The sequence below is a fragment of the Oncorhynchus keta genome, chromosome 17, assembly GCF_023373465.1.
Source record: "Oncorhynchus keta strain PuntledgeMale-10-30-2019 chromosome 17, Oket_V2, whole genome shotgun sequence".
NCBI lineage: Eukaryota > Metazoa > Chordata > Actinopteri > Salmoniformes > Salmonidae > Oncorhynchus > Oncorhynchus keta.
The window spans coordinates 36,384,812-36,399,141 of NC_068437.1; the positions used below are offsets into that span (position 1 = coordinate 36,384,812).

Consider the following 14,330-nt stretch of genomic DNA (forward strand, 5'->3'; position numbering starts at 1 on the left):
AGCATTTATTTATTTCATCACGTTCCCAGTGGGTCAGAAGTTTACAAACACTCAATTAGTATTTGGTAGAATTGGCTTTAAATGGTTTAACTTGGGTCAGAAGTTTCAGGAAGCCTTCCACAAGCTTCCCACAATAAGTTGGGTGAATTTTGGCCCATTCCTCCTGACAGAGCTGGTGTAACTGAGTCAGGATTGTAGGCCTCCTTGCTCGCAAGCGCTTTTTCAGTTCTGCCCACACATTTTCAATAGGATTGAGGTCAGGGCTTTGTGATGGCCACTCCAATACCTTGACTTTGTTGTCCTTAAGCCATTTTGCCACAACTTTTTGCGACCAAGCTGTAACTTCCTGACTGATGTCTTGAGATGTTGCTTCAATACATCCACATCATTTTCCCTCCTCATGATGCCATCTATTTTGTGAAGTGCACCAGTCCCTCCTGCAGTAAAGCACCCCCACAACATGATGCTGCCACACCCGTGCTTCACGGTTGGGATGGTGTTCTTCAGCTTGCAAGCCTCCCCCTTTATCCTCTTCTTGAATTTTCCAAGCTGTTTAAAGGCACAGTCAACTTAGTGTATTTAAACTTCTGACTCACTGGAATTGTGATACAGTGAATTATAAGTGAAATAATCTGTCTGTAAACAATTGTTGGAAAAATTAGTTGTGTCATGCACAAAGCAGATGTACTAACCGATTTCCCAAAACTAAAGAAATTTGTGGAGTGGTTGAAAAATGATTTTAATGACTCCAACCTAAGTGTATGTAAACGTCCTACTTCAACTGTATGCATTCACCCCCTTTGTTATGAAGCCCCTAACTAATATCTGGTGCAACCAATTACCTTCAGAAGTAAAAAAAAAAATAGTTAAATAAAGTCCACCTCTGTGCAATCTAATTGTCACATGACATGTCACATGATCTCAGTACATATACACCTGTTCCTGAAAGGCCCCAGAGTCTGCAATACCACTAAGCAAGGGGCACTACCAAGCAAGCGGCACCATGAAGACCAAGGAGCTCTCCAAACAGATCAGGGACAAAGTTGTGGAGAATTATAAATCAGGGTTGGGTTATAAAAAAATATCCTAAACTTTGAACATCCCACGGAGCACCATTAAATCCATTATTAGAAAATGGAGAGAATATGGCACCACAACAAACCTGCCAAGAGAGAGCTGCCCACCAAAACTCATGGACCAGGCAAGGAGGGCATTAATCAGTGGCAACAAAGAGACCAAAGATAACCATGAAGGAGCTGCAAAGCTCCACAGCGGAGATTGGAATATCTGTCCATAGGACTGTCCATAGTACACTCCACCGAGCAGGGCTTTATGGAAGAGTGGCAAGAAAAAAGCCATTGCTTAAAGAGAAAAATAAGCAAACATGTTTGGTGTTCGCCAAAAGGCATGTGGGAGACTCCCCAAACATATGGAAGAAGATACTCTGGTCAGATGAGACTAAAATTAAGCTTTTTGTCCATCGAGGAAAATACTATGTCTGGCGCAAACCCAACACCTCTCATCACCCAGAGAACACCATCCCTACAGTGAAGCATGGTGGTGGCAGCATCATGCTGTGGGGATGTTTTTCATCGGCAGGGACTGAGAAACTGGTCAGAATTGAAGGAATGATGGATGGAGCTAAATACAGGGACATTCTTGAGAGGAAACCTGTTTCAATCTTCCAGAGATTTGAGACTGGGACGGAGGTTCACCTTCCAGCAGGACAATGACCCTAACCATACTGCTAAAGCAACACTTGAGTGGTTTAAGGGGAAACGTCTTAGAATGGCCTAGTCAAAGCCCAGACCTCAATCCAATTGAGAATCTGTGGTATGACTTAATGATTTCTGTACACCAGCAGAAACATCCAACTTGAATGAGCTGGAGCAGGTTTGCCTTGAAGAATGGGCAAAAATCCCAGTGGCTAGATGTGCCAAGCTAATAGAGACATATCCCAAGAGACATGCAGCTGTAATTGCTGCAAAGGGTGTCTCTACAAAGTATAGACTTTGGGGGGGTGAATAGTTATGCATGCTCAAGTTCTGTTTTTATGTAAATAATTTATTTATTTATTTTGCATCTTCAAAGTGGTAGGCATGTTGTGTAAATCAAATGATACAAACACCCCCAAAAATGTACTTTTCATTCCCGTTACGGTTTTCATGTGGTGAAGGAGAGTCGGACCAAACTGCAGCGTGTAGATTGCGATCCATGTTTAATAAGCAACGTAGACACGAAAAAACACAAACGGAACAAAAACCGAAACAGCCTATACTTTGTGTAAACTAACACAGAACAAGGACATCAGGACACCAAGGACAATCACCCACAACACAACTAAAGAATATGGCTGCCTAAATATGGTTCCCAATCAGAGACAACGATAAACACCTGACTCTGATTGAGAACCACTCCAGACAGCCATAGACTCTGCTAGATCACCCCACTAGCTACAATCCCACTATATACCAAAACCCCAAGACAAAACACACCACAATACAAAAACCCCATGCCACACCCTGGCCTGAACCAATACATAAAGATAAACACAAAATACTTTGACCAGGGCGTGACAATTCCAGGTTGTAAGACAACAAAATAGGAAAAATGCCAAGGGGGTGAATACTTTCGCAAGCCATTGTACATTTGTCAAACCTTCTAATTTCAATAGATCCTTGGTCATGTGACCTACTGACCTCAAACAAGGTTCAGAATGTACACCGGCTACCCTTCTATATCGCACACTCTTTAGTTTGTCCATTTTTATCTCACAAGATTTTACATTAATTTTTCAAATGTTCTCATTTCAATAGCTCCTTGTTCATGTTATCGACTGGACTCAACCAAGGTTCGGAATATCCACTGACTCCCCTTCTATATTGCACACCCTTTCGTTTGTCCATTTTCATCTCACACAATTTTACATTAATTGTCTGCTCTGTTCCCCTGAAGGACAGTGTCACTCACACACCTATTCACTTGGGCCTTCTACCTGGGGCCTTCCTGACCTCCAGGCAGGCACCCATTGACCTGGTGACCTCTGACTCCAGGCCTCTATGCCTACACTCCCTGCCGCCTGCCTGCCCTCTCCCTGGGGCTGAGAGTGTATAGCTTACTCCCTGGAACTACAGACCTCCGGGACTCAACACCTACTCTCCCTATCCGGTCAACACCCCTCTCACTGGGCATCACCCATCACCGCGTCCCGGCCAGGGTCAGCCATCTCCATAACCTTGCCCACTAGGCAACCACACTTAAGCATCCCGGACACTAAGACGTCTATATTTCCGCTGTCAGGAACCACGTGCACCTGGTAACCCGAAACAGTCTCTGTGCAGTTTGTGACCCGTCCACTTTTTACCACTCAGAGACTCTGAGTGTGGCTCCAGAGTGGCACAGAGGTCTAAGACACTGCATCTCGGTGCAAGAGGTGTCACTGCAGTAACTGGTTCGAATCCAGGCTGCATCAAATCTGCCGTGATTGGGAGTCCCATAGGGTGGCGCACAATTGGTCCAGGGTAGGCAGTCATTGTCAATAAATCAAATGTATTTATAAAGCCCTTCTTACATCAGCTGATATCTCAAAGTGCTGTACAGAAACCCAGCCTAAAACCCCAAACAGCAAGCAATGCAGGTGTAGAAGCACAGTGGCTAGGAAAAACTCCCTAAAAAGGCCAGATCCTAGGAAGAAACCTAGAGAGGAACCAGGCTATGAGGGGTGGCCAGTCCACTTCTGGCTGTGCCAGGTGGAGATTATAACAGAACATGGATGACCAGCAGGGTCAAATAATAATAATCACAGTAGTTGTAGAGGGTGCAACAGGTCAGCACCTCAGGAGTAAATGTCAGTTGGCTTTTCATAGCCGATCATTCAGAGTATCTCTCCCGTTCCTGCTGTCTCTAGAGAGTTGAAAGCAGCAGGTCTGGGACAGGTAGCACGTCCGGTGAGCAATTCAGGGTTCCATAGCCGCAGGAACGACAGTTGAAACTGGAGCAGCAGCACGGCCAGGTGGACTGGGGACAGCAAGGAGACATCAGGCCAGGTAGTCCTGAGGCATGGTCCTCGGGCTCAGGTCCTCCGAGAGAGAGAGAACGATAGAGAAAGAGAGAGGGAATTAGAGATAGCATACTTAAATTCACACAGGATACTGGATAAGACAGGAGAAATACTCCAGATATAACAGACTGACCCTAGCCCCCCGACACATGAACTACTGCAGCATAAATATTGGAGGCTGAGACAGGAGGGGTCGGGAGACACTGTGGCCCCACCCGACGATACCCCTGGACAGGGCCAAACAGGCAATAAGAATTTGTCCCAAACAGTCCCAATAAGAATTTATTCTTAACGGACTTGCCTAGTTAAATAAACTCCATGGCCTCCGTGTCCGGCCGCCCCTGCTCGGACTCTGAGTGCCCCCTGCCTTGATGGAGTGCACCTGAGTGCACCTCCTCGTGCACCTGGTGACCCTTTGACTTCTACAGCGAGTCCCAACCTGACTCACAGGTGGAGTGGATGGGGGGGTGGATGGGTGACCACCACCTAGCCCCCTACCTATCCAGAGCCCCATGTCAATGTCTTACGCCTTCTACCTGCCTGCTTGGGCTTTCTCACACTCTGTGTCTGGCCTTTGGCCCCTGGCCCTTCTGCATACATCTGGTAACCCATAAGTAAAGAAGGAGGATGGTGGAGGAAGATGCCTTCTGTCCCCGACAAAAGCTTGGATCGATGGCTGACTTTCAATAGATCACAGCGAGTGAGCTGCTCTGCTACGTATGGAACCCCGACCCAGAATCAGGTTGTCTGCAAGTGATTTAGCACTATGTTCTCCACAAACATGCGGTGCGCATCAGGAGAAGGGGGCGGTAACTCATCCGGCCGCACCCCAACCCCGTCACTAACAGCTCTACTCACCTGCCAAAAGAGGCAGGCTATCCCGGGCCAACCGAAGATCTGTGGTGCTACTGTATCGTTACGTTTAGGGGGGATTCTGACATAGAGGCATTCAGTCATAATCCCATAGATGGTAGCTTCGCACCATTGGCTCTTCAGCCAAGCACATACACCAAATGTGCTTGTGTGATTTGAGTGTGACCGCGACAGGTGGGTAATATTCCTTTGAATTTCCTCAAGTTGACATTCAGTGATCTGTGCCCAGTGGGAACCTAGGCTTCACCCGTCCATTTTATAGGTCCGCAGCAAATCAATGGGCGTGGATGGTACTACCCACATCAGATGTAGGCCTCCCTCCCCAGACAAGCTGGAGATACCTCTCCCCACTTCGTAGGGCATGATCCAGATCCATGCAATGCCCTATCACTGCGGGGCCAATGGGTCTAGAGTCTAGTGAGCGTAGAGAAGACCTCCCCACCTACAATGTGTGGTGTCCCGCACTCAGGCAAGCCTGAGGCTTGGTAGTGTCAGCTAATGGTAAGGCACACGCCATCTCCACTACATGCTGTTGTTTTAATTAAACAGTCGGATTCCCCAGGTCCATACCAGTTCTAAGTCCGTTTCTAAGGGCCGGCTAGCACCGTAGCTGGGGAGATCCGCAAGAAGGGCCCGGGGCACGTCCAGAGTCACTCTCACCAAGCCTGACCGACTCAGCCCTTAGAGCCAATCCTTATCCCACAGTTACAGATCTGACTTGCCCACTGAGTGTACATTCTGAACCTTGTTTGAGGTCAGTAGGTCACATGACCAAGGAGCTATTGAAATTTAACATTTTGAAAAAAAATCATGTAAAATTGAGTGAGGAGAAAATGGACAAACTAAAGGGTGTGCAATATAGAAGTGTAGTTAGTGGACATTCTGAACCTTGGTTGAGGTCAGTAGGTCACATGACCAAGGAGCTATTGAAATTAAAATTTAACAAAAGTTTGTACTTTGTTTACACTCCCTAACTAATTCAACTAGGAATACTTAATGCTGCTCACATTTCCAAATGTTTATTAGCTTTGGAAAGTGAATGAATGACCAAATCGTGAAAACAAGACCTGTGCAGTGTTTTGCGCAATTTTTCCAACATATTGACACTTATTTGGAGTCTGTGGCTCAAGTGGTTTGAAAGTGCGAATATCCAAATTGAAACTGTCTTTACCTCGGTTATGTTTCTGAACAACAGATCAGGCTACCTTGTTGACAACATAACTGAGGCGAGTGGTGCCTCTCTGGCTGCACTGTTTGACGTGACTGTACGTTAGCCGTAGTTGGCTAGCTAGCAACCATGGGATAAGAACGTTGCCAGCCAGTATGGCAACAGAACATTTAGATCGAACGACTGGGTCCATAGATGCAGAACAAAAATACTTAACGACTGAGTCACGTCTCTGGCAAACGAACCGTTAGAATGAACGACCAACCAGTTAGGGTAGCAACCCTAGATTTGTGTCGAGACTACATCTTGTTGAAGGAAGAATGAATTCATAAAAATAAAATATGTAATGAAAATATGTAAATCATTATTTGAATATGTTGGTAACCCGTTGTATAAAAGTGATCATGCCCTCAAAGCTGGCGTTTGGAGGATATATTGGCCAATATATCTTACAAATACTGGCTTCGAGGGCATTATCACTTAAGTAAGGTTGGCTTCTTAGTGTTCATAGCAATGGTTATCAACTGTACCGCAGAAATGGAACGTTATCCACAGAAAATAGATATTGTGGTGGTAGCTGCAGAGAAGTATTTTGGTATACGAGATTTGACCTCAGAAGTTACAGGGTATGTTGAGTGGTGGTATCCCGTCCTCCCAGGCCTTTGGCATGGTGCAGGAGTTGATAGGGTCAAAGTAGGGAATGGGGTAGTGGGTTTTTAATGAGTGTAGGGTTAGTTTGAAGGGAGGGTATCTTTATTATTATTATTTTTTTTTACTTCTTTCTTTTCCCATTTTGTATTACAAAGCATAATATATTTATTTTATAGTACCGTTGGGTGCGGTAATGTAACATATTGGATGCCAACCGCCGTTAAACTCCAAAGAAAAAGGGCGCGCCTCCCTCACAGCTTTCGGCCGGTCACGTGTTGGTCCATAGCCCAGTGCACCCTGGGGCAGTTTAATAGAATCCCCTCAGTGAACGCTTAATCAGCGTGGAAGAGGCGAAGCCAGAGGGGAAAAAATCTGTCTCCAGCAGGCGATGTTTCGTTTGTTTTGCATGGAGGTCAATGAGAGAGTGGAATTTGGTCAACTAAAAGTGTATGGCTTATTTGCTACGTAAGGTTTATTTAGATTGTTATGAGTGTACTGATATAGTGGTGCAGCTGTCTAAGGCACTGCATCTGAGTTAAATATGTGATTGGGAGTCCCATAGGGCGGCGCACAACCGGCCTACCCCAGGTTTGGCCGGGGTAGACCGTCATTGTAAAAAATAATTTGTTCTTAACTGACGTGCCTAGTTAAAGGTTCAATACAAATACATAAATGGTCACGTGACATCCTGGGGTGGCACTTTCGGAGTTGTCTCACATGCAAGTCGGAACTAGGAAACTCAGACGTTTCCGAAATGCTAACTGGATGAACGTGGTTGTTGACTACAATGAGTTAGCAAGTCTGAACATTTTCGACGAGCAGATGAAGGCGAAAATAGCATATCCCAATTGAATACAGGCTGTTGACGTCAACAACCCTTATCGAATACTAAAACATGTATTTAAATATATGTATCCACCAATCCAAAGAAAGGAATAGGCTGGAGCTTGACACAGGTGCCGCTTTGTGGACAACTACTCCCATTAAGACAAGTATCTTGTCAGTAGTATATGCATATACTTCGACGTTATACGATCCGTATGAATTTGATGAGTGTCATGTATTTCAACCAATATGATTGGTTGTTTCCTGTGTCGTAACCGTGTAACATGGGGTAGAAAAACAAATATTTGTTCACAAATTCTGCAGCAGTTTATAGTTGACACATCGCCGCTTTTAAAAAATAAGTTTTTTTTTCTTGCATATTACGAGGATATTCAATCTTTTCAACAAAACGAAAACATTTTCTGTATATGTCAATACTGTGATATGCTAGCTACAATAGCCATTTGACAGAAAGGACCGTCCAAAACATAGATAACTTTTTTTCCATGATATTAAAAAACAAAAATTTGGTAGCTATGTGTTTTGATGCAATGGCTTTAAAATAACCACGAACATTCAGTCCTTGCTATCGGAAGTCGGTGAAAAAGCCACGATGTTGCCAGGGAAAACAAGGTCATTTGAACAGCAATCTGAAACTTCAGAGACAAAACTACTCGCCATTACAGCAATATCATGAAAGAACAGGCCAAAGAATCGCCATCACCGAGATGTTTATGATTGTGTCTCAGTGTGACGAGAAGAAATTGGGCGTACAGTGTGGGCCTTTCACTTCGCCCCTTGGAACCATGGCCACGAATAATATTACCTAATATTTAATGAATATTGTCTACTAGGATATTTCCATTGATTCTGAAAGAAGTGTCAATTCTACAGTTAAATAACCCCAGATCATTTTCTGCAAGCGTTTTCCTTCTCGCCACAGGACATGCATACATCAGCAGATAATGCGTTTGACTTGTCTTTAGACTTAACACACTTAAGATGCGTTTGGTCTTGTAGTGTGTGGACAACTGCTCGTCGACCATCTCATTCCAAAATCATGGGCATTAATATGGAGTTGGTCCCCCTTTGCTGCTTACAACAGCCTCCAGTCTTCTGGGAAGGCTTACCACTAGATTTTTTAACTTTGCTGCTGGGACTTGCTTCCATTCAGCCACATAGCATTGGTGACGTTGGGCGATTATGCCTGGCTCATAGTCGGTGTTCCAATTCATCCCAAAGGTGTTCGATGGGGTTGAGGTCAGGGCTCTGCAGGCCAGTCTCTGTGCATTCCGGCAGGTAGTGTTTTCCTAGCACCCACTAAACCCAGATTTGTCTGTCGGACTGCCAGATGGTGAAGCGTGATTCATCACTCCAGAGAACGTGTGTCCACTACTTCAGAGTCCAATGGCAGCAAGCTTTACACCACTCCACCCGGCGCTTAGCATTGCGCATGGTGATCTTAGGCTTGTGAGCGGCTGCCCGGTCATGGAAACCCTTTAAATGAAGCTACCGACAAACAGTTCTTGTGCTGACGTTGTTTCCAGAGGCAATTTGGAACTCGGTAGTGAGTGTTGAACTCAAATTACATTTGTCACATGTGCCGAATACAACCTTACCGTGAAATGCTTACTTACAAGCCCTTAACCAACAATACAGTTAAAGAAATAGACTTAACAAAATATTTACTAAATAAACTAAAAAAGTAACACAAGAAAATTACATAACAATAACAAGGCTATATTACAGGGGGTACCGGTACTAAGTCAATGTGCGGGGGTACAGATTTGTCGAGGTAATTTGGTAGTTTGCCGTGTGACTGCATAGATAATAAACAGCGAGTAGCAGCAGTGTAAAAACAAAGCACCCTATGCACTCTCAACATGACTGGCACACATTTGAACTTCGCACACACTGACTACAGGCATCAACGTGTGCAGTAAACATAAAAAATGACCAACATTTTATACAGCTCCATCTTTTGTATATTGTACTCTCTTCTCTGTCTGATGACTCCCAAGTGTTTATAGTTATTTTGATGTTTCAGAGCTTGTACTGCTAATGCATGGTGGATTATCACATGCACATCTTCTATTTCCTCTTGGAGAGGAATTTTGAGTTATTGTGGATTTTCTGTACCACAGCCATGCACCTATTTTGCTTGGTCTTTCCCCTAGAAGTCAGTCAGTGTCTTCTCTGGCACGTTGTGCCACTGTCGGGTAATTGTGTCACATGTTGGATACAGGCATTCCTCTAACGAACATCTATGCTGTGACAAGGTATCCCAGATGTTTTGTTTAGGCCTCACTCTTGTGAGGTAATGGCCTAACGTTTTTCCAATGACTTCATGATCTCTCAGGCCCTGGTGACCACAGCCAACCAATGGACACTCCCTGGCCTGGCAACCAGCTGTCTGTCAAGAAAAGGTCACGAGTGTTGAGTTGACTGGCAACTTTCTCTAGTTTTTTTGTATGTGAGCATTTTAAAATGCTAACATGTACAAACCTTTTGCAGGGCACGTGACACCATTGGAAGTCTCCCCAGCCAATGGAATCGTACAGATTTTGCACAAAGCCAAAAAAGGTGTGACAAGCACTAATGCATTTGGTGTTCAGAAAACCTCATTACCTTTTTGACTTTATTAAACTTGAAATGCTGTACAATAGTATCTCAGGAGCTGTCCATTAGGCACAGATGGAATAATTATGGACTGACTGTTGTCTGACAGATGTTTTTGAGATTATTTCTTTCTGAAAATGTTGACTGGATAAATAAATATCTGGAAACCTGATAACATTAATCTGACTGTCTTTGCATGATTCAAGCACACCTTTTTAAAGTACATAAAATGATCATAACATTGACATGGTGGCAGTGAGGAAGGCTATGTCATTATGTTATAGGTATTATTCCAGGGTCATAGAGGAGCATTACATTGTACCAGGTATGTAAATATAGGCAGTTGCATAGTGCTTATTGTAAAAGACTATAGTTGTACAACTGAATGCATTCATGCATATTTACTACCTCGGTACAGGGTAATTACATAGTAATGGCAGTATATGACAACTAGAGGAAAGAAAAAAAAAAGTGGGCTTTATTAACAATATAGCATTACACTGGTACTCTGGCAGATCGAACAGAACATAAATAATGGTCAAATGCAGTTTAACAAATGCATTTAGGGAACAGAAATTCATGTCATTTCTCGTAGTGTAAACCTATACTTAAATAGTGGATGACATTTAATGGTAAACAAGCTACAAAAAAATGTAAAAACAGAACGAGCGCAACAAACATCGTAGCGGGTTCTTTTTCCAGGTGAAACCTCACACTCAATGCTCATTTCACCAAGCACTAATTAAATGACTGCACTCCCAGTGTCTGCAGGGAGGATCTGAGAGCCACCACTAGTTAACTTTATGAAAATGATCACAATGATAAGGGGCCTGGTGACATAGAAACCTGTTCATGTCTTGTACACACTGTCACCTACAATATCCTTCACCTGGACAATTTTTTTGTTTTTGAACGATGTTTCATTTTCACAGCTTATCAACAAGTCTTTCAAATATGGAAAGCAGTCTTTCTCTCTTCTCTATAGTAGATGAGTCCAGTTCTACATCAGCAGAGCCGTTGTTCCTGGAAATCTTGCTTTTCATTAGGGCTTCCTTTTCTTTCTGCAGCTCTGTCCTCTCTCTCTCGATTGACGCCCTATCCCTGTCCAGTATGGCTCGCTCCCGTTCCATTGCCGCTCGCTCCCTATCCATCGCCGCTCTGTCCTTGTCCAGTGATGCTCTGCCTCGCTCAACAGCCACCCTCTCTCTGTTCACCACATCCCTCTCTCTGTCCAATATCAACCTCTCCCTGTCAAAATCAGCCTGCTCCCTCTCTAACACTTCCCTCTCCTTCTCCAAATCTGCTATCTGTCTCTCTAGTTCAGCAGTCTCCCTCTCAATGTTCCTGCCAGGATTTCTCACCAACATGGCTCTTCCGTCTTCAGCTATGGTCTCTACATCCTCAGCCATGGTCCTCCCGTATCCACCCACTGGCATCTTGTCAGGCGCAGCCCTCTCGTTCTGACCCCCACCCCTACCCTCCTCTCGCAGGGCCCTCTCACACTCCACCGCAGCCCTACGGATCTCCTCTGTAGCTGCGTCTGTGTACGCCACTTGTCCATCTGCTACCGTGCTCGCAGCCCCAACACTCTCCCCCAACTGTGCTTTGGCCCAGAACTCAAAAATGTTTGTCCCCTCACCCCCTTCCGGCCTCATACAAAGTCTCTTGTTTGCTATGGGAGAGGTAGTGGGAGAGGACGCGAATGAAACGTCCCCAACTTCCCCAAAATCAAACAGTGAAGGGTTTAGGATACGGGCAGACCCAGATAGGCGACCCTCGATGGCATCGTCCATGAGGTGGAACCAACGCCAGGACATTGGATTGACTTTCTCCATGCCAAGAGGAGGGTACTTAAAATCCTACAAAGAAAGATGACAGAGGGTACAATCAGGTTAATGTTCTATTCCTTGTCTTTGCAGGATTTATGGTTATGACACACACTTGATTAAATGCATCATTGAGCCCTTGATTAGATACATCGGGTTAGTACTGGGCCGGAACCAAAGCCTAGAATCTGTGTTCAAGCGTGATTCAAAACAGAAGATAATACATCTTGAGTTAAGGCCAAGGGTGTATGTTTCCTGTTCTCAATTGCATTCATAATCATTACCTTATATTTCTTTTTAAGGTTTTCCCACTTCTTTTTCAATTGCCCAGTTGTCAGCTTTCCTTCGAGACCCAACTCCACTAACATTGCTCTGCAGAATCAAAGTGAGTTAAGTCGGATATCGATAGGGTTTCATCTTCATAACTAGCTCTTAAAACCCTGACTTTCCTATAGGCCTACATGTTTTTCAAATTATATTTTTGTTAGGAAATGCACATCAGTGATTCAACATTGATTTATCAACTAAACTGATAAAATATAACATTCTCATATCAAATAAAGTGGCATAAGATAGTTTATTTTGAGGTAAGCATATAGATGAAAGCCACAACTAATTGCCATTATCAAAGCCATCAAACATCCACTTTTGTTTTGAGTATCAGACATTGTATCACTCACTCACCTCCAGGCAGGCATGGCAGAGTTTCTCTTCCCAGTGAAGATGGCGTCATTCGTTGCACGCAATTTTATCAATCTGGATATGTCATTTTCCGACACTTATTGGGTAACAAATACAACAATGTTAGTATATCCATCATCAGCAGTAAACAAATAACTTTGATAACTTCAACAGACTCCCAAGTCGGCGTCGCAAAATAATACCCTATGCTTAACATAAACAATTAGGTTAACACAAATTTTAGAAAACGACATTCGTGGTTGGCATAAAACTTACTTTTATAGTTATATTCTGAACCAAAAGGCCTTTTATCCATCGCTTCCATCATGAACAAATACAAGGGTACTAAAATGAAGGGTACACGAAACAAAGCACGTATCTCGTAGTGCACTAGCGAGCAAGAGCAAATATGGCGGCGTCCCTCGATCCCTCGTCGCACCCGCCTAGTCCTCCTTCGTGAAGTGCCCTATTTATATAATCCACAATAAAGTCCAATAATATACGGGTTTTCTTACTATTAATGATTTACATATATCTGATTACAGTCCGATGTTTAGGACTGATCAAATAAAAAGGAAGGATATATTCATTCCACTCACCCTGGAGGAGGGTTTTTCACAAGGGCAGTAGGGAAGAAGGCTCCGTCGAGAAATAGACGAATTCGATTGGTTAGGTTGTGCGCGATGCTTTCTTTTAGTATGCTCAGTAAGGGAGGTCCCAAAGGGTAGGCTACTAAAAGCATCTAGGCCACAAAATACTACTAGGCCTACCATCTTTGGAAAACATATTCTATTTCAAACTAGCCCGAACTGCTTCATTTTGCAATTAAAGTGTGAAACCACACAGAACACAGCAACCCCCCAATTTTGGCCTATGAACTACCCCTAATCATATGTCTGTGCCAACGTTATATAATGCATAACCAATTATAAAGTAAGCCTAAGCAAATATAAAACAGTGTTCCAGGATCTGGAACACTGAAAGCTTTGGAGACGTGTACATTTATCACTGCATAGATTACAAGTGTTTACATCTCATTCTCACTTACACAAGTTGAGAAAGTAAAACCTCATTAAAAATATTCATACATAATTAAATCTAATTGTATTTGTCACATGCGCCAAATACCTTACAGAGAAATGCTTACTTACAAGCCCTTAACCAACAATGCTGTTTTAAGAAGAAAGAAAAGAAAGAAAGAAAAAAAAAAGTAACAAATAATTAAAGAGCAGCAGTAAAATAACAATAGCGAGGCTATATACAGTGGGGCAAAAAAGTATTTATTCAGCCACCAGTTGTGCAAGTTCTCCCACTTAAAAAGATGAGAGAGGCCTGTAATTTTCATCATAGGTACACTTCAACTATGACAGACAAAATGAGTAAAAGAAATCCAGAAAATCACATTGTAGGATGTTTAATGAATGTATTTGCAAATTATGGTGGAAAATAAGTATTTGGTCAATAACAAAAGTTTATCTCAATACTTTGTTATATACCCTTTGTTGGCAATGACAGAGGTCAATTTTTTTCTGTAAGTCTTCACAAGGTTTTCACACACTGTTGCTGGTATTTTGGCCCATTCCTCCATGCAGATCTCCTCTAGAGCAGTGAAGTTTTGGGGCTGTTG

At 43.4% G+C, this 14,330-nt stretch overlaps 1 protein-coding gene across 1 annotated transcript; it reads right to left on the reverse strand.

Moving 5' to 3' along the window:
• Positions 1-10,652: 10,652 nt before the first annotated feature.
• Positions 10,653-13,352, reverse strand: LOC118395780 (uncharacterized). Its single transcript, XM_035789705.1, has 4 exons — positions 12,980-13,352; positions 12,707-12,800; positions 12,307-12,394; positions 10,653-12,055 (listed from the first exon to the last, which is right to left on the reverse strand). The coding sequence occupies exons 1-4, from the start codon at positions 13,029-13,031 to the stop codon at positions 11,123-11,125; spliced, it is 1,167 nt and encodes a 388-aa protein (XP_035645598.1). The 5' UTR covers positions 13,032-13,352; the 3' UTR covers positions 10,653-11,122.
• Between the last annotated feature and the right edge of the window lie 978 nt (positions 13,353-14,330).

Excerpts from the sequence above, each read along its gene's own strand:
- LOC118395780 (XM_035789705.1), bottom strand. The coding sequence starts at position 13,031 with ATGATGGAAGCGATGGATAAAAGGCCTTTTGGTTCAGAATATAACTAT. Across the intron at positions 12,395-12,706 it reads TCTGCCATGCCTGCCTGGAG|AGCAATGTTAGTGGAGTTGG; the intron begins GTGAGTGAGTGA and ends TTGATTCTGCAG. Across the intron at positions 12,056-12,306 it reads ACCTTAAAAAGAAATATAAG|GATTTTAAGTACCCTCCTCT; the intron begins GTAATGATTATG and ends CTTTCTTTGTAG.